This window comes from Elgaria multicarinata, chromosome 1 (genome assembly GCF_023053635.1).
Source record: "Elgaria multicarinata webbii isolate HBS135686 ecotype San Diego chromosome 1, rElgMul1.1.pri, whole genome shotgun sequence".
Taxonomy (NCBI): Eukaryota; Metazoa; Chordata; class Lepidosauria; order Squamata; family Anguidae; genus Elgaria; species Elgaria multicarinata.
In genome coordinates this window covers 151452302-151478611 of record NC_086171.1, presented here as the reverse complement: position 1 = coordinate 151478611, position 26310 = coordinate 151452302, and the positions used below count along the sequence as shown (strand labels likewise).

Sequence of the window (26310 nt, the reverse complement as noted above, 5' to 3'; positions counted from 1 at the left end):
TGATCCTAGTGGACTGGTTGAACCATACACCACAAAATGGATTTTGTGGAAATTATGCACACAGCTATCAAGTTCTGTAGCATTTTCATAATATGAGAAAATGTATATATCTGGAGAATCTCTGAGTAATCTTCACGTTACTGCTTATAGACATTCAGTTGTAAAGGTAGACAATTTCGTAAGTGAGGGGGAAAGAAGGTCAGTAAGAGCTTCTCCGCATGGAGCTTTTATGCTGTGATGGAGACTCACTGAAGTTTGAGAGTCTCTTACTTCATGTCGGCAATGTCCAGAGACTCTCTCATGTTTTCCACGCATTTCTGTGACTTAATTTGCAATGGAAATGAGTTTTTAAAAAATCAATTTTCAATCAGGGTGAATTTGTCTGTGAAAAGAGGAAGTGGCATTGTTACCCATTTATGAAGACTCTTCAAGCCAGATCTACTATAAACATTATTGTTAGTGTAGTTCATACAGAGGTTGCAAAGCAGTGGAAGCTAAGTAGAGGTTACAAAATCAAGGACTGTTATACAATGGTCCAGCATGTATCATTATCAGATAAACTGATCCATCACAACAAATAGTGATTAACATTGACAATTTTATTGAAATTTGGTTTCCATTTTGGCCTATGTGAATAGATTAAAGAGCAGACCTCCTTGTTCCTTCTGGAGAGAGATGTTAAATGAAAGTGAGGGCTGGGCAATAGATATGAATATAGCTATCGCTTTACCAATTTCTTTAATACTAGAAACGATGAATCATTGTACTTTTTTGTATTGTTCTGTTAAGTTTGTTTATATATTTACAAAATTAATAAAAGTGTATTTACAATAAAAATGGTCTTGAGCTTCCTGAGAATTTTCCATTTCTTCTTTTCTTCTCAAAGGGACAATTCTTACATTAAAACCATCGATGTTCTCTCCTCACTGGTTTATGACAGAACAAAAAAACTTCTACACCAGAGTGATCTCATTTACTGGTTTTCCTCTCAAGGGCGTCAATTCCGCAAGGCCTGCAAATTAGCCCACCTCCACACAGGTACATTCCTTTGGTCTTTCTCTATATCATTCTGTCTCAGGACTTTTGCTTCAGGAGCACTGAATTAACTGTTTATAAAAGTGTGCATTCTAATCCAGGAGGCACATATTTTTCATCTTTAAAACAGCTACTTTTGAGAACCGATGGGATGGGAATGTGCACCTGGATGCATTTGTTACAGATTCATTTGGATTATTTTCCAACCTTATGGCTCATTGAACAGTTGGTTCCTCTAATGCATGCTGCTTGCCTCCATTGTTTCTACTCAACATCATGAAATCAACTCCTGTTCTACTCCATCCCCAAGTGTCAGATGACGCACACAGCAACTTCAGTGCAATTTGGCAGCCCATGTGACCTCACAGGTGGTTAGGGTAGGGAGGGAAGGGGAAGTGAGTTCAGTGAGTCCAATGGACTTACCTGGACTCACGGCCTGCCTTGCACCAGTTTTTCCGGGTAGGTAGGCAGGTCTGGGGAAGGGCCCAGCACTGCCCCCAATAATCCGGGGTGCCCCTAAAGCTTCGGTGCCAGCTGCCTCAGAGCACCTCAGGCTGACCCAGGACCTCTCCGGATTCAGGCCGAGGTATTTGCCTGCCCTTTTCCCTTAAAACTGTTCAATTGCTGCTTGTCCCTTTAAATATGTATTCATTGAGCACTGTGTAATCGGCATTCCTTGGATGTAGGGATGGCGAACTGAGCCTCACTTTACTGGGCTTAAGGGTGCTGCCACAGCAGTGTCTGCTATTATCATCATTATTAGTACTGCTGCAGCTGCAGCCTCGCTCTGCTAGTGCTGGGAAGGGCAGCTCCTGCTGCTGCCTCTGCCCCCAAACTCTTGTTTCTGTATGAAACCCGCCCACACAAAGGCATGAAAATTACATACACAACAGGGGAAACAGGCTAGTACTGCAGTCAGAAAAAAGTAGGAAAGGAAACCTGCATCCAAAAGTGCACTGGGCATGTTTACTTGGAAGTAAGTTTCACTCCCCAGTACGAAGTAAAACTAGCTCCCATGCAGTCTCAAGTAGAGGACTTATAAAGTTCAGGTGAATCCTGTCTTTCCCAATGGATGTTTACTTGGAAGTTAATTTCACAGGGGGGCGGGGAAGGCAGTGGGACTTATTCCTGGGTAATTATGTTTAGGACTGAGATTGGGAATGATGACATCAAAATTAGTTTTTTTCGAAGATACAGGGTAGGAATTCACCCCAAAGCTGGATGAGAGGGAAGAGGTATGGGGTAAACTATAGGGGCTTAATTCAGAGCTACTAGTAAACTTCCCTGAGCAGAGGAGCATTGGAAGTGGTGGGGAACAATATTCTCTTTTGCTGAGCAGTACCTATGGGGTTGATGTTTTCCACAATGAAATTGGCTTTGGCCCCTGAGCGGCCCACAAAGCAAGAAAATCTGTTTTTTAGGTTGAGCACATTTGTCTTTTCTTGCTTTGTGTGCCACTGACGGACCAGAGCTGATTTCAGGAAAAGCAGACAAAAGCTGAAAATGCTTCTTTATGTGTTTCCTTGAAGATGGACCCCAGGGATACTGCAGAAAAGGTTTTATTGTAAAACTTATAGGTAAGAAATCGTCTTGAGGTTCTCTGTAGTGTGAAGCTTGGATCTTTCAGAAGTGCCCTCTTCATTTCAGCATGGGAAGGGCTTACATGAGAGGTAGCAAACCTCAGGCCTGGGGTGTGTGTGCAAATCCAGCCCTCCTGTGGTCCCAGCCCTCTGGGGTTTCCAGACGGCCATGCTTCCTTCTCCTGGACCGCACAATCACAGATTGCTTGTGGATTTGCTGGTTTCTGTGCAATGTTCCCTCCATTGTAAAAGGCTTCTCGTAAGGCTTAGCTACTGACAGTGAGAGCTTTAAGCTAAAATATATTGGCATTGTGTGTAGTTTTGGCCCCACCCCTTTCGTCTTTGCCCACTACTGGAATGTGGCTCCCGAGATCCTTTCCAAAACTGGATTCAGACCTCATTCTGAAAGTGGTACTTCACCCCTTGGTTCTACTGTCTGCATGCTACTTCTAAGGCGTTCCTGCCCAGTGTTGCTCTTGAAGGGATTTTGTAAATGTATATACCACTCATAGTGAGGAGGAAATATCCTTTTGCTGTTTATTCTGGATTCATCTGTGTAATGCAGACAGAGTAATAAAGGAGAGACAAGAGGCCCTCAGGAATGAGCAAGAACTTGAGAAGATCCAGAAGAAGCGGCGCCTGGACTTCCTAGATATTCTCCTTTGTGCAAAGGTCAGTGACGTGACCATTTCATGAGAGTCAGTGGGCCTGGAAATTAAGCACATGCAAGTGCATAGAAAAGCTGTTTTTCTACGATATCCAGGGCTACATGCATAGAGATATTGGCTGCACAGCCTATATTTTGTATATTGGAGGGTTTGGTGCAGTGGGCCTCAATTTATTTTATTTTATTTCATTGCATCAAAGCCCAGTGTGTTTCAAATATGAGATGAAGAAGGAAGATATACAAACACCACAGGTAGAAGGTAGGAGAAGAGTAGCAACCAATATCATGAGAAACATAGCGCTTGAAGGGCTATTCTCTGTATGGCCTGTATAATTCTCTTTTAATTGTCCTCTTTGGCTGCTCCCACATTTGCTTTTGGATAAACCTTCATACTGACAGCATCCTTACATTGTTAGGATGAAGAAGGAAATCCATTGTCTGATGAAGACCTGCGTGCTGAGGTGGACACTTTCATGTTTGGAGGTCATGATACCGTATCCAGTGGGATCTCTTGGCTGTTTTACTGCATGGCCCAAAATCCTGAGCACCAGCAGAGATGCAGAGAGGAGATAAAGGAGCTCCTTGGGGACCAAGAAACTATTCAATGGTGGGATTTAATTTTCTATCTTTCCTTTATTTTCATCTTCTCTTTGATAACTGAGGCATGTAAGCTGCTCTAAGTGACTGGTGGTGGGAAGACCTCAGATTTGTGGGATATACTTTGTGTTTTTGATAGAACTATGAGATCAACTGAACGGAGTCTGATGCAAAAGTCACACTTGCAATTAAAGAATTCTGAGCCCGGGGATTTGTTTTGAGTACCACACACAGATTCAGCCCTGGTTACCCCAAGCTTTTCCAATTCAGCAGTATAGATTTAGGGTTGTTGTTGCTGTTCTTAAACAGTTGGAAGTCAGAAATCTTTGCTGATCTACTGCAAATCTTTCCTCCTGCCCTGCCTGCAATGTGTTGGGCAGTGGAGCCTGGGGCCTGATCTGATTGGGGGAGTGAAGTGCAGAGGACAGGTCAGTAGAGGTGGTGCCAGGGGGTCAAGGAGTCACAGAAGACGGAACAGTCTTTGAATCCCCAGCAGCCATCACAGAACGGAAGAACAGAGGCCTATGATCGTTAACATTGTACGTGCAAATGAGGGGGAGGGGAGCTCACAGCCACACAAAACACTCCTTTGGATCCACATTCTATTGTTCCAGAAAATGTTCACACATACGCATATGCACATTGATAATTAATAATGTACACTAATAACGCAAAAATATGTTTTACTACCTATTCTAGTGGAAATCATCTTCCATGCTTTTCAGGGAAGCCAAAGACTTATATCTTTTCTATGGATGAAAACTCAAATACAAGCTCAAGCTTATCAATTTACAACATAAGCACACAGATGCTAAAAAAACATAAATACACATTGATGTTCTCTCTCATGCACAAACTCAGGAAAGAGACATAGGGGTCTGCCACGACACATGCAGGCTCTTTGCAACAGGTCTGTCCGTGGACACTCCCTGCTCAAGCTAAGCGCCACCACTTTATGAGCTTGAGGTGAGGGACAAACACCACCTTTCTACAAACTCTGTGGAGAAAGGGGTTAAACAGAAATGATTTCAGGAATAAAATAATGCACTGTGAATTATATGTGCTGAAGGTGAATTAATGTCAGAACGGGTGTTATTTGTGTATAACTGCAGATGATAAATGCCAAGGAGACACGTGGGATTTTTGTGGTAGTAAAACAAACTGAATAAAACTTTATTTCAATGTTCACAAACTTTGTTTCTTAATAAATGTTTTTTAAAAAAAAACAAACAAAACCCATCTCTCTAATCTTTTTTCTCTTTTTATACACGTTTTATTTATTTATTTATTTATTTATTTATTTATTACATTTTTATACCGCCCAATAGCCGAAGCTCTCTGGGCGGTTCACAAAAATTAAAACCACAGTAAAACACCCAACAGTTTAAAACACAATTACGAAATACAGTATAAAAAGCGCAACCAGGATAAAACCACACAGCAAAGTTGATGTAAGATTAAAATACAGAGTTAAAACAGTAAAATTTAAATTTAAGTTAAAATTAAGTGTTAAAATACTGAGTGAATAAAAAGGTCTTCAGCTGGCGACGAAATCAGTACAGTGTAGGCGCCAAGCGGACCTCTCTGGGGAGCTCGTTCCACAACCGGGGTGCCACAGCGGAGAAAGCCCTCCTCCTAGTAGCCACCTGCCTCACTTCCTTTGGCAGGGGCTCACGGAGAAGGGCCCCTGTAGATGATCTTAAGGTCCGGGTAGGTACATATGGGAGGAGGCGTTCCTTCAGATAACGTGGCCCCAAACCGTTTAGGGCTTTAAATGTTAATACCAGCACTTTGAATTGGGCCCGGACCTGGACTGGCAGCCAATGAAGTTGTAAAAGGAAGTTGTAAAAGTTTTCCTTTCTCTCACACCTTCACTCTTGAACTTTCTTTATTATCAGGATTGTTTAATATACACCAACTGGCTATCTGCACACTACACTCAAAAGACACCCCTCTCTATCCTGATCTTCTAATTCTCTCTTGAACCAAAGTACTCTAAAAAACACCCCCTTATCACTTCAGTCATTCTTTTATATATCCTCCTCCCCACTCCTAAGATATTCTATCTCCACCCACTCAACATTCTAAACACAACAGACTTACAAATCTTAGACATACATTAGGGAACTGACTTGTGGGGTGTAACTCCACAGGCTCCATCACACGTACTTTTTAAATTTAGTTTTCATCTGTGGTTTCCCCCTCCATTTCCTTAGCGAGTCGAACGCTGGGCACTTTCATGTCTGTTGCGCTCTTTCAGCTCATGTGTCTTTTCACCTGCAGCACTACCATGCTGGCGAAATCTCCTGCCTCACCCCTTATGCTCTCCTTTCCCCTGCAGTTATTTTTTATTTTTAGAAAGTATTTCTTTATTTCTGCAAAATACAAAAGTACAGCAGCCTGAAACTGTTACAGTAAAACAACACACTGTACTTTCCCCTAAGATCATATTAAACAAACTCCAAGGAAGGGAGGCCACTTGTAGGAAGCAAGAGGGAGTGCATGGGCCAAGACTGTTGCTGCTCCTTGGCTTGGGGAGGTTTACAGGGGAGGAGGAGGAGCAAAGGTTTGTTTTTCTCATTTCAAAGGGTGGGCAGATGAACAATCATTTTAACTAATTTCTTTTGTAAAGGTGGTTAGGTCCCCTCCTTTGCTCAAAGGTAACAAAAATGCTTACATCTGCGTTACATTATCAAAAATAATTACATCTGCGAGATCACATTACGCCAGTCCTTTTACAACTTCATTGGTCCTGGCCCGATTAGTGCTGGTATTGACATTTAAAGCCCTAAACGGTTTGAGGCCAGGCTATCTGAAGGAACGCCTCCTCCCATATGTACCTGCCCAGACCTTAAGATCATCTATAGGGGCACTTCTCCGTGAGCCCCTGCCAAAGGAAGTGAGGCAGGTGGCTACTAGGAGGAGGGCTTTCTCCACTGTGGCACCCACTGTGGCACCCAGGTTGTGAAATGAGCTCCCCAGAGAGGTCCGCTTGGCGCCTACACTGTACTCCTTTCGTCGCCAGCTGAAGACCTTTTTATTCACTTAGTATTTTAACACTTAATTTTAACTTAAATTTAAATTATACTGTTTTAACTCTGTATTTTAATCTTATATCAACTTTGCTGTGTGGTTTTATCCTGGTTGCGCTTTTTATACTGTATTTTGTATTTGTGCTTTTCACCTGTTGGTTGTTTTATTATGGTTTTAATTTTTGTGAACTGCCCAGAGAGCTTCGGCTATTGGGTGGTATAAAAATGTAATAAATAAATAAATAAATAAATTTTAAAAGTTATAGAGATCAAAATTGGCACAGTGATAGCTCTTAAGCAACCCCAAGTTTGAATCAGATCGGTTCATCCCTTGATATATATTTTTTAAAAAATCCCCTCTTAAACCGTTTCCCTCATAGTCCACCAGTGTAAAGGATTGCTTTTCCTTTCCTTTGATCATGCAGAGCTGTGCATCTCCAAGTTCATAAAATAGAGATCTGCTTGTTCCCTTACTGAAGAGTAAATCCCATTGATTTCAAATGTATTTACATCCAAGTCATACTAAAATCAGATGCATGCTTACCTTTGAGTAAACCCCATTGAACAGAGAGAGACTTACTTCTGAGTAAACACATATAGAACTGAATTTTAATAATGTGGTTACGTGGAAGCTTTTTTTAAAGTCTGAAACTGCAAACTGGAAAGAAGTGCTCTGCAACCCTATGCTTACTTCTGTGGTCTTACTTCTTTTCTTTTTTAATTTTTTTATTTAACTATCACATAAACACAATACAATAATAACAATACATCAACTTAAAATACTACATAATCAGAATATAATAAAAATAATACTAATCAGTGCACCCCACCCCCGAGACCTTTATTCTCCTTTCCAAAATTGTAACGATTCTTGCGAAGGTTTACATCCTTTCCTCTTTTTTAACACAACCCCCACAAGTGGTCTCCAAATCTCTTCAAAATCATTTCGCTTCAATACTCCTTTCTTAACTTTAATATTACATGTGGGCCTATAGTTAATAGCTATGTTCCAGACCTCCTTATACCATTCTTCTATTAGGTATTCCCCTTGTTCCTTCCATTTCCTGGCGATCATCAATCTGGATGCAGTCAATAAGTTAGTTATTAATTCTTTGCTAGTTTGTGTACATTTAACCTTTTCGTAGTCTTTGAAAATAATCAATGGTAGACTCATCTTTTATTTAGTAATTTTCCTGTTTCTACAGGGATGGTGAAAAAAAGGGGAGAAGCAAATTCTCAGGATGCTGAACTTTTTATTTGTAGGTTGAAGAGCTCTTTTTGATTTTATACAGGGATGACTTGGGGAAGATGACATACACCACCATGTGCATTAAAGAGAGCCTTCGACTTTATCCTCCAGTTACAATAATTTGTCGAGAGTTGAGTTCACCTATAACATTTCATGATGGACGAACGCTACCAGAAGGTCTACTTTTTATCCTTCCTTTTCCAATACTTTTGTTTCAACTTTTCCATCAGAAAGTGCATGTGTGAAAAGTATTTTCCCCAACATATTGGAAAATGGTAATAGATTGGGGGAAGATTAATCAAGCAAGCAAACAAAAAAGTATAAAAAAAGCTGTAAAATTAAAAACAATTTAAGGGAAAGTTATGATTCAAACATGGAATATAATTCCAATAAAGCAAACTTAAATGAAAGTATCCAATTATGCAGATATCCAGCTTGGGTAATAAATAATAATAATATAATATATTTATTTGTTACCCGCCTCTCCCTCTGGATCGAGGCGGGGTACAACACAAATGCAAACACCATAAAATACATATAACTGATTAAAGCATTTAAAACTAATACATTATTAAAAGTACCACATTATTAAAAAGGCATCTTAAAATTCAACTGGGTAGTCCTGCCAGAAGAGATCAGTCTTTATGGCTTTCTTGAATTCTGGAAGACTATTAAGTTGACGAATCTCTCCTGACAGGCCATTCTACAGTCTGGGAGTGTCAGAAGAGAAGGTCCTCTGGGTAATAGTTGTCAGCCTTGTTTTTGTTGGCTGGAGTAAATTCTTCCCAGAGGACCTGAGTGTGTGGGGTGGATTGTATGGGAGAAGGCAATCCTGCAGGTAGCCTGGACCCAAACCATGTAGGGCTTTAAAGGTGATAATGTTCCCTGACTTTCTTCAGAGGGAGAGAAACAGGGCCGTCCCAAGTCATTTTGCTGCTTGATGCAAAGAACAAGTTGACACCCCCTCCATTTAACCATACAGAAGCTATCTGGATTGGCAGGTGAATCTTATTTGACACTGGTCAGCATTCCCACCTCACCTAAATGCAGCAGACTAGCTTATAGAAAATCTAGTTTACAGACTATTTCATGGAGAGGAGGGGCTTTTCTTACTGCTCCACCATGCTAGATCAGCCATGCCCGCCCCCACCTGAGACACAGAGATGGTAATGGGAGGCTGACACAAGGTACATGTTACAGAGGTGCTTAATTTAAACTCCATCTCATGAGGTGAATGGATAAGTTCTTATGGGAGAAGGCAGTCTTTGAAGTATCCTGGTCCTCCCTGGCCCATTAAGGATTAAAACCAGGACTGCAAATTGGTCAAGAAATCAATTGGAAGCCAGTGAGGTTGATGAAATGTCAGGGTGATATGGTCCCAAACAGTGGAGGCTGGAGGCTACAATTTCAGTGGGGCTGTGAATCCATTCTGGGTTTCAGTCAGAAACAGACAGAACTCTAAAGGTGCCATCTGAACTTCTGGAACCTACCCCCCAAATAGGTTCAGCACCTTTGATAGCTACTTTAGAGTTGTGTCTGGCTCTAACTAAAACCCAGAATGGAATTACAGCCCCACTGAAATCGGCGCCACTATCCTCCACAGCTCCCAACTTCTTTGAATATGTGCCAGGTGAATTCTAAACCAGCTGCAGTTTTCCCAACACCCTTCAAAGGCAAGCAAAGGCCACTACAGTACAGTAGTCCAATCTTGATGTCACCAAGGCATGAGTGACGGTGACCAGATCCTTTCTGTCCAGGAAAGGGCACAAATGCTATATCAGTTTGCAGCATTCCCAGCACCCATAAGAGAGACCTTGGTGGTGTACTGCAAATTTTTATTGCTTTACAATGAATTGTTCTCTGTTGTTTAGGCTTCTTTGCTGCAGTGTGTCTGTTTGCAATCCACAGAAATCCTGAAGTATGGGAAAATCCTGAGGTAAGTTAATAAAGGGGTTACTGATCAAGTGTTATTGCTGGCCATTTTACCATATTTCTTCGATTGTAAGACGCCATCGATTGTAAGACGCACACTAATTTCAGCACCACCAACAGAAGAAAAAAACCTAAGACACATCCGCGATTCTAAGACGCACCCCATTTTTAGAGATGTTTATATGGGGGGGGGAAAGTGTTCTTAGAATCGAAGAAATAGGGTATGTTGTTTTTATACCTTATGGTTTTATTGATTGTTTTATCTTTTAAAATTGTTTTTAACATTTTAATGCTACCCATGGTATTTTATTGATTGTTTAAACTTGTTTATTTTTTTAAAAAAAACTTTGTATGATGCTCAGGGTATTCTGTATACAGGCAGAATATAAATTGAATTAAGAACAACAACAGCAACAACAACAGCAACAACAAATCTGAAATGTCAGTACTAAAATACTGAGTAGCAACATCAGTATTTCTCAGAATTGCATAAAATTCTTTAGAGTAAAGAGGCCATTAACTACAGACATTGTGGGAAGTATGACAAAAGAGTGAAGGGAGTACTAAAGGAAAATAAGAAGGTTGTAGAGAAGATGAATAAATTATTTGTATCTGTCTTCACAGCAGAAGTTGCAGGGTAGATACCAGTGCCTGAACTGCTATGGCAGCTGGGGCATTTCCTATAAGGTCATTTTGCATAAATGGCAAGAACATGACCATACAGGACCTTTTACAGATCATATTATCACATCTGATCTTCTGTTGAACCTCCTGCTCACTTCATTATCTCCTCTTCTGCAACATCCTGACTCCTTGAGCTTTCTGCAATCTTTGGTTTTCTGAATCAACATCCTGACTGAAATAAAATTTTATTAAACATTAGACTTTTGGGCTGATACTGAGCCCCCCATTAACCCCTTAATATACAAAAACAATTTTAATAGGAAAAAATGAAATAAAGTTCTGTGCCTTATATGTCCATCTGGAGCCATTCCATGTTAAAAGAAAGCATAACCAAGTTAGAATTTACAGCCAGATAAGGAAAAAAAAACTATATCCTGAGATTATTAATGAAAATAGACTTGGAGGTTGGAGTTTTGAGTGAGGGGAGATAGGAGGTTACCCACCAGCCATTTTCTGTTCAAAATCCCCTTGACTAGCAAGAGGAAAAGTAGCAAAGGAGAAGTTTTGTTTGGAAAAAAATATGTGCAGAGGAGATTCTGATAGCCCCAGCAATCAAATTTTCTAGCTGTGTTCTTACGCAATGTTAGCCATGGTTTACGTTAACCATGGTTTGTGGCTTTAGCCATGAGTTGTCTTGTGGATGAGCAAACAACCTGCAGCTTGTTTTTCTTATTTCCAGTATGTTTCTCTCATGTCCATTTTGCCAGCCTTTAGGCTGGATGCCTTTGTTTCAGAGCAAGCAATAGCCCTAACAAGCCAGGCATAAACCACAGTTCTGCATTCAGACTTCATGACAAGGAAGGAAAGGAAAGGAACCTCTCGTGCAAGCACTGAAGCACTGAGTCATTACTGACTCTTGGAGGGACACCAGCTTTCGCTGACGTTTTCTTGGCAGGCCTTATAGCGGGGTGGTTTGCTGTTGCCTTCCCCGGCCATTATTACCTTTCCCCCAGCTAACTGGGTACTCATGACAAGCCATGGTTTAAACAAGTTAGACTTTGGCCCTGTTCAGACAACACACTAAGCCATGGTGGTTAAGCATTTTGAGCTCAACATTATGGCTTAGTGTGTTGTGTGAACCATTCCTAACCATGGTGGCTTCATAACCATGGTTTAAACACACTAATCATTTGCTTAGCATGTTGTCTGAACAGGCCCACTGTAAGCTAACAACAAGCCATATATTTGTTGTTATAGCTGGTTAACAAACCGGAGTTTGTTTGCAGGAATAGGTTCACCAAGAAGCAAGATTTCAGCTAACTACGCCATGGCTGACCTGCAAATGTTGGAGGCATGCTGTAATTTTTACTCCAACTTTCTTTATCAAATGTAATAAAGAACGGTTTTGTGAACCGCCCAGAGAGCTCCGGCTATTGGGCGGTATAGAAATGTAATAAATAAATAAATAAATAAAATAAATAAATAAATGGTATAAGCATCAAAAGCTTGTATTGATGTGAGTACAGCAGAGAAAATTATTTAAGGTTTTGAACTTCTGAACAAGGGCTTCTTCACATAATATAACATAACCACTGGGTAGCATCCAGCATCTCACACAAGCCCTCTCCAGGTGTTCTGATCCAGTGTTCTCTAAATGTGATAATAGAAGGAATGTGCCAGCCCCACCGTCTTCTGTCTTCGTTTCCATAGGGGAGAGATGCTTTTATCCATGGGGGCTCTGCATGTGATTTGGAACCCTTATTCAGCTAAATGCTGGAACCTGTATGTGGTGGTGGATGCGCACAGTCATCTGGCCATAGCCTAGGTGCTGCCACATGCAGGGGTTTCAGGTGGCTGTCGTGCATATAGCAAATGTGTGAATTGGCCCCAGGTTCCATTGCTGCATCTGTTCAGACATTCATGCTTTGCATTTTCTCTTTCAGGCCTTTGAACCCATGAGATTTTCCCCAGAGAATTCAAGTTCACGCCATCCCTATGCTTTCCTGCCTTTTTCTGCTGGGCCAAGGTAATGGCATTTAAGGGCTTGTTTACACTTCTAGTTATGCCAAGGTAATTGGATCTATTGACATGGTCAAGCCATTATTTCTGGACTGGGCAACTTGTTCAAAACTGGGCCCTTCATTCATATTATCTGATATCACATAGAGTAGGTTGGGCTAGGCTGCAACTTTTGTATTTCCAGGTCTTCCTTGTATTGGCTGAGAATTCTCAACTGGGAACGGCAAGGAGAACAGTCTTCATATGATAGCTCTTGCCTCTGAGTATAGGGATCATGTGGAGGCATTTGTTATACGGCGCATGGCACTCCATGATACTCAGATCATTAGTGAAGGCAGTAGTTGTCAAGGGCAAATTAAACAGACAGTGTCAAAGCACACAACTACTAATATAATTAAGGGGTATACAATTCTTATTAATATGTATCAATTCTTAAATTGCAATTTTCATACACAATATCATCACTATGACAGTGAGAAAAAGGTAATACAATTTTTACTACAAAGCTGAAACAGCTGAATATATATATATATATATATATATATATATATATATATATATATGAATGAAACATTAAACAGATTCCAAAGTTAAATAGATATCTTCAGTGTTAAACAGGTATTCGGTATATTTTCACGTGTTTCACAAATAGCTTCATCAGTAAGACATCATTTAACAACACCGTCTAACAGGCAATTGCTGTGGATGAAAGAAAGGAAACATTCCTCCAGTCCATATGGAAAATCACTTGAAGTCACGGCCAAACTAGTAATGCCTCAGATACAGTAAACTCTTCATTACAGCTGAAGACCCATTCACACTTCTTAGAAACAGGCTTATTACTTTGAGTGTTTGTTTTTATGCTTTCATGATACCTTTCTGCAGGTGTGCACAATAAAAAAATTCAAATTCTCATGAACCATTTTTATAAGAGCCTCTCCACTCACAGATTTTATTGTGCACTTGTGATTCCTCACTCTGTGTAGTTTGTGGTTTCATTACACAATGCCATCATCCTCCAGGACATCTCCCATGGTTTACAACCATTTTAGTGGGGGGGGGGGGTTCCCCCTAAGAAGGAAAGTCTGGTGTTCTCTGAATGGGGGTATGGATTCTGCTGCATCTGTGCAATTCCAATATATCACAGCAACACCTAGTGATTGTTTATTGGAACATATAGAAAGACAGAGAAAGAAAACCCATGGGGAGGGAAAAACACATGTAAAGGAGCTGATCTTAATCCCCCAAAGAATCTAGAGATAGTAGCCTCAGTAAAGATGTGGGCTAAAAACTTCAAACAGAAAAACCATTTATTCCTTTGAGTTGTTTAGTCTTGTCCTGTTTATGTCAACATTTGGAAATACAAAAGGGGGATATTGAAGCCCTTCCCCCTGAGTCATCACGCTCCCTGAACTTCACCCTGTCACTTAAATGTCAGAGAACCTTACTTAAATGCTCAGGCACCACACCAAAAAGTGAGCTCTCTTATAGGTGATATAGATCAACTTCATAGTAGATGAGTGTTGATTCTATGTTAAAATTGGTAACCTGCTACTCAAACTGCGAGAGTTGAATAACGGGCTTCTTTGATTTTGCCAAATGTTCCCTGAGCGTCTCTTTGAAAATATAATGCTGTCTCATCTCTCTCTCATGTCTCAGGAACTGCATTGGACAGCAGTTTGCCATGCTTGAGATGAAAGTGGCCCTTGCTTTGACTTTGCTCCGTTTTGAACTGAAACCAGACCCAGCAAAACCTTCGATTCCTGTGATTCAGATTGTCACAAAGTCCGTGAATGGGGTCCATCTGAAATTGAAGAAACACCTTTGAATTGCCATGGGTGTGTGATCCTGATGCTCTGAAATGCATAGCAGCAAAGTTGGTTCAACACATCCAGTGGAATATATCCAGCATATCCAGTAGCTGAGACTTACTACACTGTGGAATGACTTCACCTTTAATTACAACTAGAAAGTGGGCCCAGCTTCATATGGGTAGGGAAGAGCCCTTAGTTTGATACAACAAAGCATTACACACATGTCAGAGTTGGGGACATTCTTCCTGCCCCATCTGAGTGAAACCATATCCACCGGCACCTCTAGGCATGTCTGCTGCCATGGAGTTGCCTGTGTATTGTATTAATATTACCTATCAGACAATTTCAGTTTTTCTTGCTAGCTATTATTGATTTTATAGGCTTTGTGAAATTTGCTCACGTCAGTGCTTAATCATCATTCCAAGTAGGGCTGTGTTTTGGATCCCCGAATCCGAAGTGGAGCAGGCTGATCTGGACCTCTGAAGCCCGGTTCCAAAGTGGATCAGGGGAGGTTCGGATCAGCGCGAAGCGGTTCGGACCGTTCCGAAGCTCCGGACGCAGGTAAGGGGGGGGCTTACCTGGTGCCGGTGCCAGCACAGTCCATGCGGCAATGGCAGCAGAGCCAGGAAGGGGGAGGGGGCTTACCTGTGTCCGTTGCAGTCCGGGCGGCAGCTTCAACTGAGGCCCAGGCTTCAAGGCAGAAACAGGCCATGGCCTGTTTCCCCATTGAGTCCTGGGCCTCAGTTGAAGCTGCTACCCAGACCACTACAGATGCAGGTAAGTGGGGGGAGTGGGGCTTACCTGGCTGCACCACCACCGCTGCAGTCCATGTGGAGATGGCGGCAGAGCCAGGTAAGGGGGGAGGGGGCTTACCTGTATCCATAGCAGTCTGGGCCTGTTTCCGCCTTGAGGCATGGGCCTCAGTTGAAGCTGCTGCCCGGACCGCAATGGAAGCAGGTAAGTGGGGGGAAGGGGGGCTTACCTGGCTCCAGCGCCGCAGTCCGTGTGGTGACGGCGGTGGAGCCCAGGAGGGGGGCAGGGGGGCAGCACCAAGTAAATGGGGGAGGGGGCTTACCTGGCGGTGGGGCCTGCTACTGCCACATTCCCTGCGGTGGCAGACAGCAAAGCCAGGTAAGGGGGAGGGTAAGTAATTGGGGAAGGAGGGCCTAAAAAGGGGGGCCTCTGGATCTCGATCGGGTTCCACAATGGATCAGGGGAGGGTCGGATCGACCCAAACCAATTCAGGGTGGTGGTGAACAGCCCTAATTCCTAGTTTGGTTGAAATCGATCTAAAGCCATGAAGCTATAAATATTTAAAAATTTTGATTGGCCACCATTTTGTTTTAGATGGTAGACACAATTTTGTATATTTAAAATCTGCTTGCTGCAATGCTGAAACATGATGCGAAGTTTTATTGGAATTGAGCAACTAGTATTAAAGCAGTAAATCTGTAAAATATTTGGTTGGCCACCATTTTGTCTCAAGATGGCAGTTGAAATGTTCACTATGCATAAAACCATCCCAAAGGTAGATTAAATCCGAAATGTTTCATAACTATTATTCAAATGGGAGAGAGGCAATGAGTGTTGGAACAATTCAAAATGGCGATCGAAATTTTCACTATGCCTAAAACCATCCCACATAGAGCTAGAACAAATCCTAAAACTTTCGTAACATTGATCAAATGACAGAGGCAGTGAGTGTCTGAAAGTTTAGATTGGCCACTATTTTCTTTCAAGATAGCGGTTGAAATGTTCACTATGCCAAAAACCATCCCACACAGATGTAGAACAAATCCTGCAAGTTTCCTAAAAATTGGATGTATGGTTTTCAAGTCCATCAACGACATACAAACAAACACTTCCTTTTAAAAAAATTATTTTTAAAATAAAATTTTAAAAAAAGTTTTATCCTGGTTGTGCTTTTTATACTGTATTTTGTATTTGTGCTTTTAACATGTTGGTTGTTTTATTATGGTTTTAATTTTTGTGAACTGCCCAGAGAGCTTCAGCTATTGGGCGGTATAGAAATGTAATAAATAGATAAATAAATAAATAAACACTTCCTTTTATAGAGATCAATAAAAGGCAGAAGGCAGATGAAGATGAAGAATTTGTCTAGAGTTATGATTTATTCAGTTAACACCATTTCCTACAGAAGATTTAGTGCTGTGGGGAAAGTTTCAAGGAAGAGGTATCAACTAGTATGTATGTGTGGTATATGCGTGTGTTGGGATGGGGTGCATATCAGTACTTGTTCTGAAAGTTGTCACTTGTTTGCAGGTGTGAGACATGCATGCCAGGCAAAAAAAGCCTACATCTGGAAGGATCTTAACTATGGAATATGAGTGTTGTTATCCGAAGAGTAGGAGTCAAGAAGTGATTTTGTACTTTTAAATATTTTCTAGCCTGCCATCTCTGCAGCCTCTCACAAAAAGAGGCACGCCATTCTCCAAAGCAGCAAATGTATCACATCCCCATATGGCATCGATACCTTCTTTTACAGACCCCTACCATTCATCTTTCAGTGTATTTTTCCCAATCCTACAATTTTTTATTTTTTTTTTTAGATAGTGCCATCAATGCACATGGCACTGTGCAGGATAAGAATAAAACAGTGAGTCCCTGCCACGACGACATTCCAAGTGTAGTGAGCAGCAAGAGAAAATGCCAGGCAAGGAAAGTAAAAACCCTTGGAAGGGTAAGAATCATAGCATTCAAAGAGGCAAGCTATGATGCGAGATCAGGTGATAGATAAGCAAGTCATGAAAGCATCGAGAAACAGAACACAAGGAAGAAGGATTATAAGTAACCATAAAAGAAATTAAACAGTAGTCCAACAGAGGAAACTCAGCAACCGAGATCAATTTTTAATAAAAAATAAGATCAAGACAATGCAACAAGGGAATGTGTGAATGAATCAGACAAGAGCTTAAGTTCAAAAGAAGAGTTAGAGAAAGCATAGAGCTTGTTTGTTATTTTTACATTTATATCCCACTTTTTTCCCTTCTGCAAGGAACCCAAGATTTATTTATTTATTTATTTATTTATTTATTTATTTATTTATTTATTTATTACATTTCTATACCGACCAATAGCCGGAGCTCTCTGGGCGGTTCACAAAAATTAAAAACATTCAAAGTATAAAACAACAGTATAAAACCATAATATAAAATACAATATAAAAGCTCAACCAGATAAAAACAGCAGCAATGCAAAATTACCAATTTAAAACACCAAGTTAAAAATTATTTATAGACAGTTAAAGTACTGGGAGAATAAAAAGGGCTTCACCTGGCGTCTAAAATCATATAACGTAGGTGCCAAGTGAACCTCCTTAGGGAGCTCATTCCACAGCCGGGGTGCCACAGCAGAGAAGGCCCTCCTCCTGGTAGCCACCTGCCTCACTTCCTTTGGCAGGGGCTCACAGAGAAGGACCCCTGAGGATGACCTTAGGGTCCGGGCAGGGACATATGGGAGGAGGTGTTCCTTCAGATAACCTGGCCCCAAGCCGTTTAGGGCTTTAAATGTTAATACCAGCACTTTGAATCGGGCCTGGACCTGGACTGGAAGCCAAAGAAGCTGGAAAAGGACCATCATGTAAAGATGGCATATACAATTGTCCTCCTCCTCCTTTTTGTCCTCTAACAACCCAAAGTGACTGGCCCAAAATCAACCACTTAACTTCATGGCTGAGTAAAGACTAGAACCCAGATCTCTCAAGTTCTAGTCCAATATTCCAACGACTATACCTCACACACTCATTCCGAAATGAGAATTTGCTTTGAAACCAATCAACACTGATGTTTCACATCACGGAGGATAAATTTATGGACTGTCCAAATGGAAAGCTTTTCTTATGTGTGGATTATTTATTTATATAGCACCATCAATGTACATCGTCATGCCTTCTTCGTCTTACATACAGGCAGGCAGACTTTTTCTTTTTAAAAGTTGTTGTTGTTGTTATTATTATTGTTATCCTTAGCATTTCATTATTTAGTGGCTGCGTTTCAGTTCACAAAATCAACTCTGAATCATTTGATTCGTCTCTCTCAGTAGGTCATGCTTTCTTCGTCTTACATGCAGGCAGGCTGTAGTACTTATACAATTCACTCAGTCAAATTCAGGCTATCTCTTCCTTACTACCACAGTAGACGTAGCAGGCACTGCCAGGCTGAATCTTCCCCTAAAGGAGAATACTTCATGCCTGGTGGGCATCGTGAGCCTCTGCAAAAGCTGTAGGCAGAGTTTGTCACTGTGTGTGTGACTGTGTGAGGGCAAAGCACCACACTCGATTTCATTTCATTTCTGTGGCGTCTGGTACAGCTTAGTAAACTCATCCGGATAGTTTTCCACCCAGTTCCAAAAGACTCCATGATTGACTACACGCTCGTCTGTGTTTGGGTGAGGTGCAAGCAGGGGGCAAGGCTGCCTCTCTCGCTGTGAAAATCAAACTGGCTAGTCCTCGCCTCACTCACCACAATGAGTTAGTGTTGGCTTTGAGAAGCTACCTCACACTGCAGCTCATGGAAGTCATTGACTTCAGCACAGCCACTACTTTGGAGGTGGTGGTCCTCCAGGATGTGAGTGATGGGGAGCAACAGCTGGCCAAGGCTCCCTCTGCAGTCTCATCCAACCTCTCTTCCTCTGTAACGTTCATGGCTTTGAGAAGCAACCTGACACTTTAATTCATTTACTTCCCCTATGTGCGGGAGGTAAACTCCAGCAGTCCACGGGTCGCCCTTTGGAGTGCTCTCTTGAGAGTAGATGAAGTGCAGGTGAACCAGTGTACTGATTTTGAGAAGCAACCTTCCGTTATGTGCAGGAGGTAAACTCCAGCAGTCCATGGGTCGCCCTTTGGACAGCTCTTCTAAGAGAAGTTGCAGTGCACGGGATCCAGTTTCATGATTTGCAGAAGCAACCTTCCGCTATGTGCAGGAGGTAAACTCCAGCAGTCCACGGGTCACCCTTTGGACAGCTCTCTTAAGAGAAGGTGCAGTGTGTGTCATGGGTTTGAGAAGCAACCTGACACTTCAATTCATTCACTTCCCTTATGTGCAGGAGGTAAACTCCAGCAGTGCACCGGTCGCCCTTTGGAGACCTCCCTCAAAATAAGTTGAACTGCATATGAACCAGTGCCATGGGTTTGAGAAGCAACCTGACACTTCAATTTGTGCAACCCATTGCCTTCACATGTGCTTTGGCAGTGGGCTGCGTCACCTGTATCCCTCCCAGCAGGAGCACAGGCCAGGGGTATTTTGGGCACAGGCTCTGTCTGCACGGCATGGTTGGGCAGAGACCCGTCCCAGCCACCGGGAACAGGAGGAAAACTCCAGCAGTCCACTGGTTCCCCTTTGGAAGGTTCTGGCTGAGGATTGGTTTTTCCATGTGATCCGACACTTCCACTTTGCACATTACTGCCCTTACAGGTGGATCATCCAGCAGCAACATTAATGTTCCAAGCCTGCATCATCTTCCACACTCAAAGTAACTGCTTCAATAAGTACTAGCTCCTTTGTGCCCACCGGCCCATGCCTGCCCCCCCGCCTGCCTGCCTGCCTGCCAGCCCAACTGCCTGCCTGCCTGCCCATGCCCGCCTGCCTGGGACCCATCCTTGTGAAGTAGCTGGATCTGCTGGGACTGACTCCCCCAGAGATCTATGGCATACTTGTGCAAGGTACCAGCTCCTTTGTGCCCACCGGCCCATGCCCGCCTCTCTGCCTGCCCGCCTGCCTGCCCATGCCCGCCTGCCTGGGAGCCGTCCTTGTGAGGTAGCTGAATCTGCTGGGACTGACTCCCCCAGAGATCTATGGCATACTTGTGCAAGGTACCAGTTCCTTTGTGCCCATCGGCCCATGCCTGCCTGCCTGCCCACCCGCCCGCCCGCCAGCCCGCCCATGCCCGCCTGCCTGGGAGCCGTCCTTGTGAGGTAGCTGGATCTGCTGGGACTGACTCCCCCAGAGATCTATGGCATACTTGTGCAAGGTACCAGCTCCTTTGTGCCCACCGGCCCATGCCTGCCTGCCTGCCTGCCCGCCTGTCTGCCCACCCATGCCCGCCTGCCTAGGAGCTGTCCTTGTGAGGTAGCTGGATCTGCTGGGACTGACTCCCCCAGAGATCTATGGCATACTTGTGCAAGGTACCAGCTCCTTTGTGCCCATCGGCCCATGCCCGCCCGCCTGCCCGCCCATGCCCCCCCATGCCCGCCTGCCTGGGAGCCGTCCTTGTGAGGTAGCTGGATCTGCTGGGACTGACTCCCCCAGAGATCTATGGCATACTTGTGCAAGGTACCAGCTCCTTTGTGCCCATCGGCCCATGCCTGCCCGCCTGCCTGCCCACCCATGCCCGCCTGCCTGGGAGCCGTCCTTGTGAGGTAGCTGAATCTGCTGGGACTGACTCCCCCAGAGATCTATGGCATACTTGTGCAAGGTACCAGTTCCTTTGTGCCCATCGGCCCATGCCTGCCTGCCTGCCCGCCCGCCCGCCCATGCCCGCCTGCCTGGGAGCCGTCCTTGTGAGGTAGCTGGATCTGCTGGGATTGACTCCCCCAGAGATCTATGGCATACTTGTGCAAGGTACCAGCTCCTTTGTGCCCACCGGCCCATGCCTGCCTGCCCGCCCGCCTGCCTGCGCCCGCCTGCCTGGGAGCCGTCCTTGTGAGGTAGCTGGATCTGCTGGGACTCAGTCCCCCAGAGATCTATGGCATACCTGTGCAAGGTACCAGCTCCTTTGGGCCTGCCTGCCTGCCTGCCCATGCCCGCCTGCCCATGCCCGCCTGCCCGGGAGCCATCCTTGTGAGGTAGCTGGATCTGCTGGGACTCACTCCCCCAGAGATCTATGGCATACCTGTGCAAGGTACCAGCTCCTTTGGGCCTGCCTGCCTGCCTGCCTGCCTGCCTGCCTGCCTGCCTGCCTGGGAGCCGTCCTTGTGAGGTAGCTGGATCTGCTGGGACTGACTCCCCCAGAGATATATGGCATACTTGTGCAAAGTACTAGCTCCTTTGTGCCCACAGGCCCATGCCTGCCTGCCCGCCTGCCTGCCTGCCCATGCCCGCCTGCCTGGGGGCCGTCGTTGTGCGGTAGCTGGATCTGCTGGGACTGACTCCCGTTCCTGCCTTCCTGCGTGCCTTCCCCCCGGGGTGCTGCTGTGGTGGGGCATCTGCCGGGACTGACTCCCCCATACTAGATCTATGGCATATCTCTGCCTGGCTCTCTGCCTGCCTGTCCTCCTCCTCTGTGACCGCCTCGCAGGGATGGTTTGCAATGCATGACTTACTGCTGGCTTAGAAAGAAACAAGCCATCCTTTGCTCACTCCTTACACCCGCCTCGCAGGGTTGGTTTGCAATGTGTTACTGCTGGCTTATTATTATTATTATTATTTATTTATATAGCACCATCAATGTTTGCAATGCGTTACTGCTGGCTTAGAAAGAAACAAGCCATCCTTGCCGCACTTCCTTGTGCCCCTAGAAATGTCTGCTGCCTGCCTGCCTTCCCTCCCTCCTCCCCTGCCCACCTCGCAGGGATGGTTTATGTGTGTCTTGCTTTGACTCAGGGGATAAGTCCTTCCTGCGCTCACTTAGACTTTTTGAAGTTCCAAACAAATTTTTCAAGTGTGGAAGAAGATTCATATAGGTTTATCTACTCCCCAATTCATGGCATGTTGGGATTTCCTTTGAAATGGCCCCAATGAGCTGACTGCAACTTTAAATCCCTGAGATACTGGGGTGTCCAATTTCCAAAAATTCCCCCAAAATCAGGGGAGGCTTGGATTGGCTTGAGTCTTGGCATGCATGTGTATATGTCCATGAGGTGTCATGGTGCTGAACTTGAGGTTTCTAATGTGAAAATTGATGTAGTTCTAGCATGGGACTTGATTTGGGGTGAGTTAAAAGGTTAAAGCCCTGCCAAAAATCAGGGGAAGATGGGATTGGCTTGAAACTTGCCATGAATGTGGATCTAGATGGCATCTGTGTGGGTGCCCACTTCAATTTTTTTTATCTGTCAAAATGTCAGAGCAAATCCCATGTTTGAAAATGGGGTGTCCAATTTTCAAAAATTCCCCAAAAATCAGGGGAAGCTTGGATTGGATTGAGTCTTGGCAAGCATGTGTAAACATGGATAAGCTATAATGGTGCCAGGTTTGAGGTTTCTAACATAAAAATTGACGGAGATATCAAAAGGGGTGTTAATTGGGGTTACGGGTGATGCATTAGAGGTTAAAGCCCCGCCAAAAATCAGGGGATGATGGGATTTGCTTGAAACTTGCCATGAATGTGGATCTAGATGGCAGCTGTGAGGGTACCTGCTTCCAAGTATTTATCTGTCAAAATGTCAGAGTAAATCCCATGTCTGAAAATGGGGTGTCCGATTTTCATAAATTCCCCGAAAATCAGGAGATGCTTGGATTTATTTGAGTCTTGGCATGTGTGTGTATACATCCATGAGGTGTCATGGTGCCGAACTTGAGGTTTCTAACTTTAACAGAAAAAAAGTTGTAGACTTTTTTGGATTTCAATGTAAGCCTATGGAGGGGGGAAAGCGGAGCTCCGATCCGGATCCGGAGTTTCGCAGCGAACCGGAGCGGACTATAGGTGGAGCGGAGCAGACCCGATCCGGAAGTTGCGGATCTGGAAGAGAAGCGGATCGGGGCGTCCGTGCACACCCCTACAAGACAGTGTGCAGGCTGGTGGATTTAGCCATCAAAGGCTCTGTTAAAAAGCCATGACTTAACCTGGCACCAAAATGAAACCAGGTGAAGCAATAAATGGTGAAGCAATTATGTCAAGGATGGGCAACTTGTTCAATCTCATTGAACATTGTTCAACCCCTCATTCATATTACCTGTTATCACATGTAGTGGGTGGGGCTGTACTGAAATATTTCTTTTCCAGGTCTTACTTGTATTGCCTGAGAATTCCCTCAGGGCATGGCAAAGGGTACCCAGGAGAACAGTCAACTGTCTCTGAATAAAGGCATCGTCACTCACCATTGCTGTCATTTCCATGATTAAAATTCTTCAAAACAGTGCCGACATACATAATGGAACTGATTGTGCAGGCCAGCAATGCATTGAAAAGTTCCCCTTGATCTTCTCCAAAACAGACTTATTACTTGTTGTAATTCCCTACTCAAAGTGTGTTCTTCGGTAAGAACTCCATAGAATCCTGTTCTTTAATGTTGCCAAATATTTCATGCCCTTCTCCTTGACAATATAATGGTCTCTCATGTCTCCCTTTGCTCAGAAACTGCACTGAACAGCAGTTTGCCATGATTGAGATGAAAGTGGCCCTTGCTTTGACTTTGCTCCAGCTCGAACTGAAACCTGACCCAGCAAAGCCTTCGATTCTTGTGGTTCAGGTTGTCACAAGGTCCGAGAGTGGGGTCCATCTGAAATTGAAGAAACTCCTTTGAGATGCCATGAGTGTGCAATCCTGATGCACGTCCAGTGGAATATATCCAGTAGTGGAACATACCCAGTAGCTGCGACTTACTACACTGTGGAATGCTTTCACCTTTTATTACAGTATGCAGAATAGCTGCAATCTACCGGCTAGGGCATGTTTTCAAACACCAATTGAGAAAGCTATCGCCTGCTTTTACCTAATTACAAATTAATCCTGGAACATGTCAACAACACTTAGGTTGGGCAGAGCAAAATAAATAAATAAATTAGTTGCCACCTTTGTATCTGCAAAATAAAGTGATAACATGATTAATCTCAGCATCCAAGAGCTGTAATTGAAGAAGCGCCTTTGATGTGCCATGGGTGCGTGATTTAGGGGTGTGGAATATAAATGGGTGGGGAGCCGAATTCCCCCACCTCAAGCCAACTGCAGGCCAAATGGTATCAGTGGGTGTGGCCATACCTACTGACTCATTGCTCCAGCCCATTTTGCCTTCTCACACTATTGCCCCGCTCATGCTCTTCGCTCCTCTGATGCCATGTTTCTCGCCTGCCCAAGGGCCTCTACTTCCCTTGCTCGGCTCCGTCCATTCTCTTCTGCTGCCCCTTATGCCTGGAACGCTCTTCCAGAACATTTGAGAACTACAAGTTCAATCGCAGCTTTTAAAGCTCAACTAAAAACTTTTCTTTTTCCTAAAGCTTTTAAAACTTGATGTTGTGCAGACTTTATACTGTTATTTTTACCCTACCCTGTGCCTGCTTGCCCTACCCTGTGCCTGTTTGCATTCTCTTCCCCTCCTTATTGTTTTACTATGATTTTATTAGATTGTAAGCCCATGCGGCAGAGTCTTGCTATTTACTGTTTTACTCTGTACAGCACCATGTACATTGATGGTGCTATATAAAATAATAATAATAATAATAATAATCATCATCATCATCATCATCATCATCATCATCTGTGCATCACTCTCTGGTCTTTGTGAAAATGGCTGCACAGGGGCCAGGAGAAAGGTAGTGTTATGCATTTGTTTAGAAAGAGCAGTTACTGTGCCCACAGTAATGGGTATGTATGTGCTTTGCATAGGCACTTTGGGACAGTAATACACACAGAATGCGCAAATTCCAAATATCTAACATTTGCAAGAGAGAGAGAGAGTTAAGGTGTAAATGAAAAGTTAAACAGTAATGTTGAATGTGAGTTCGAATTCTGAATTCACAGTAACACTTAGAATTTGAACCAGTTTTATTATCAGATCATATTGGAACCTACATCACTCAAGCACCTTTGCCTAAGCCTCTTTCTCTGTTCCTGTAAGATGCCTAAAATTGTCTGTGCAACTGTCCTATTAGTGGGAGCTGGAGGAACGTGCACTACAATTTGGGGACTAATAACCTCTTTTTCAACTGCTTCCTCTGCTTCATTCTCTCTTCCTTTTGTCATCTCTGAAGGAGCTAGGGTTCTTTGCCATTTTGTCTTATTTTTAAAAGGTGCAGTAAAAAAATTACAAATTACAAAAAATAAAGAAAAGTAGCATGGTAGTTTTATGAGTGTTACACTCTGTGATTACATTATCAGCAGTGAAAGAAAATGTAACATAAATATAAGCATCAATATTAGATTTAGTTTAAATCAGATTAGCCATTGAAGTACCAGCAGGACAAGAAACAAAAGCTATTCTACTCGATATTTATTTATTTATTTATTTCATTTATGTACCGCCCCATAGCTGAAGCTTTCTGGGCGGTTTACAAAAGTTAAAAGTTATATTAGTTTTGACAACTCTGTAATTCTGTTCAAAAGTGAATCACGATAAGAAGTTTAGTAATTTCTTCAATTACTTTGGCATGCCTGAAAAGTTTATTCATCTTTTTGATAACCCAGTCCAAAAAGCACAATTCTAGCTGGATGGAGGATCTGCTGAAACAGAGTTGTAGCTGTAGGTGAATAATGCATTAAATATTTGTTTACTTAAGATTACAACTGTCCATCGTTATGCCAAATCTTGATTCATCCTGAAGTCTGGATTCCAGCCCTTGCATCATATTAGGGATCGTTCTTTCCTTCTAATTAAATTCTCCAACTTATCCCAGTTCAATCCAATATCAGTAATTAATGTTGGGAATTCCTTATGATGTGTCATCTGACATTTTTCATAGGCTGAAATCCTGAAAATGTGGTCACACACAGTAAAATTTCCAAAAACGATCCATCTCTGGAAAAAAAATGTGGGAGGATCCAGTGCCCAGTAAGTGGAACTCATTACAGCTGCTGGGTGGAGAATTTATAAGCTGCCAGATTTCAAAAACAGCAGCTCCTGTTAAGATCTAGCACTTGGCTGTAGCATGTA

General features: G+C 43.2%; 2 protein-coding genes across 2 annotated transcripts in view; one reads left to right on the top strand and one right to left on the bottom strand.

Annotated features, from left to right (window-relative positions):
* LOC134405181 (uncharacterized) overlaps window positions 1–15350 on the top strand; it is a 59709-nt gene extending 44359 nt beyond the window's left edge. Inside the window, exons 18-24 of the mRNA XM_063136438.1 lie at window positions 887–1038; window positions 3181–3287; window positions 3699–3889; window positions 8204–8337; window positions 10032–10096; window positions 12660–12742; window positions 14395–15350. Coding sequence (XP_062992508.1) covers window positions 887–1038; window positions 3181–3287; window positions 3699–3889; window positions 8204–8337; window positions 10032–10096; window positions 12660–12742; window positions 14395–14563 — 901 coding nt within the window. The 3' untranslated portion in view covers window positions 14564–15350. The remainder of the gene's footprint in view (window positions 1–886; window positions 1039–3180; window positions 3288–3698; window positions 3890–8203; window positions 8338–10031; window positions 10097–12659; window positions 12743–14394) is intronic.
* The window catches only part of PDZK1IP1 (PDZK1 interacting protein 1), a 355951-nt gene that overhangs the window by 187264 nt on the left and 142377 nt on the right, over window positions 1–26310 (bottom strand). The gene's annotated exons all lie outside the window — the stretch shown is intronic.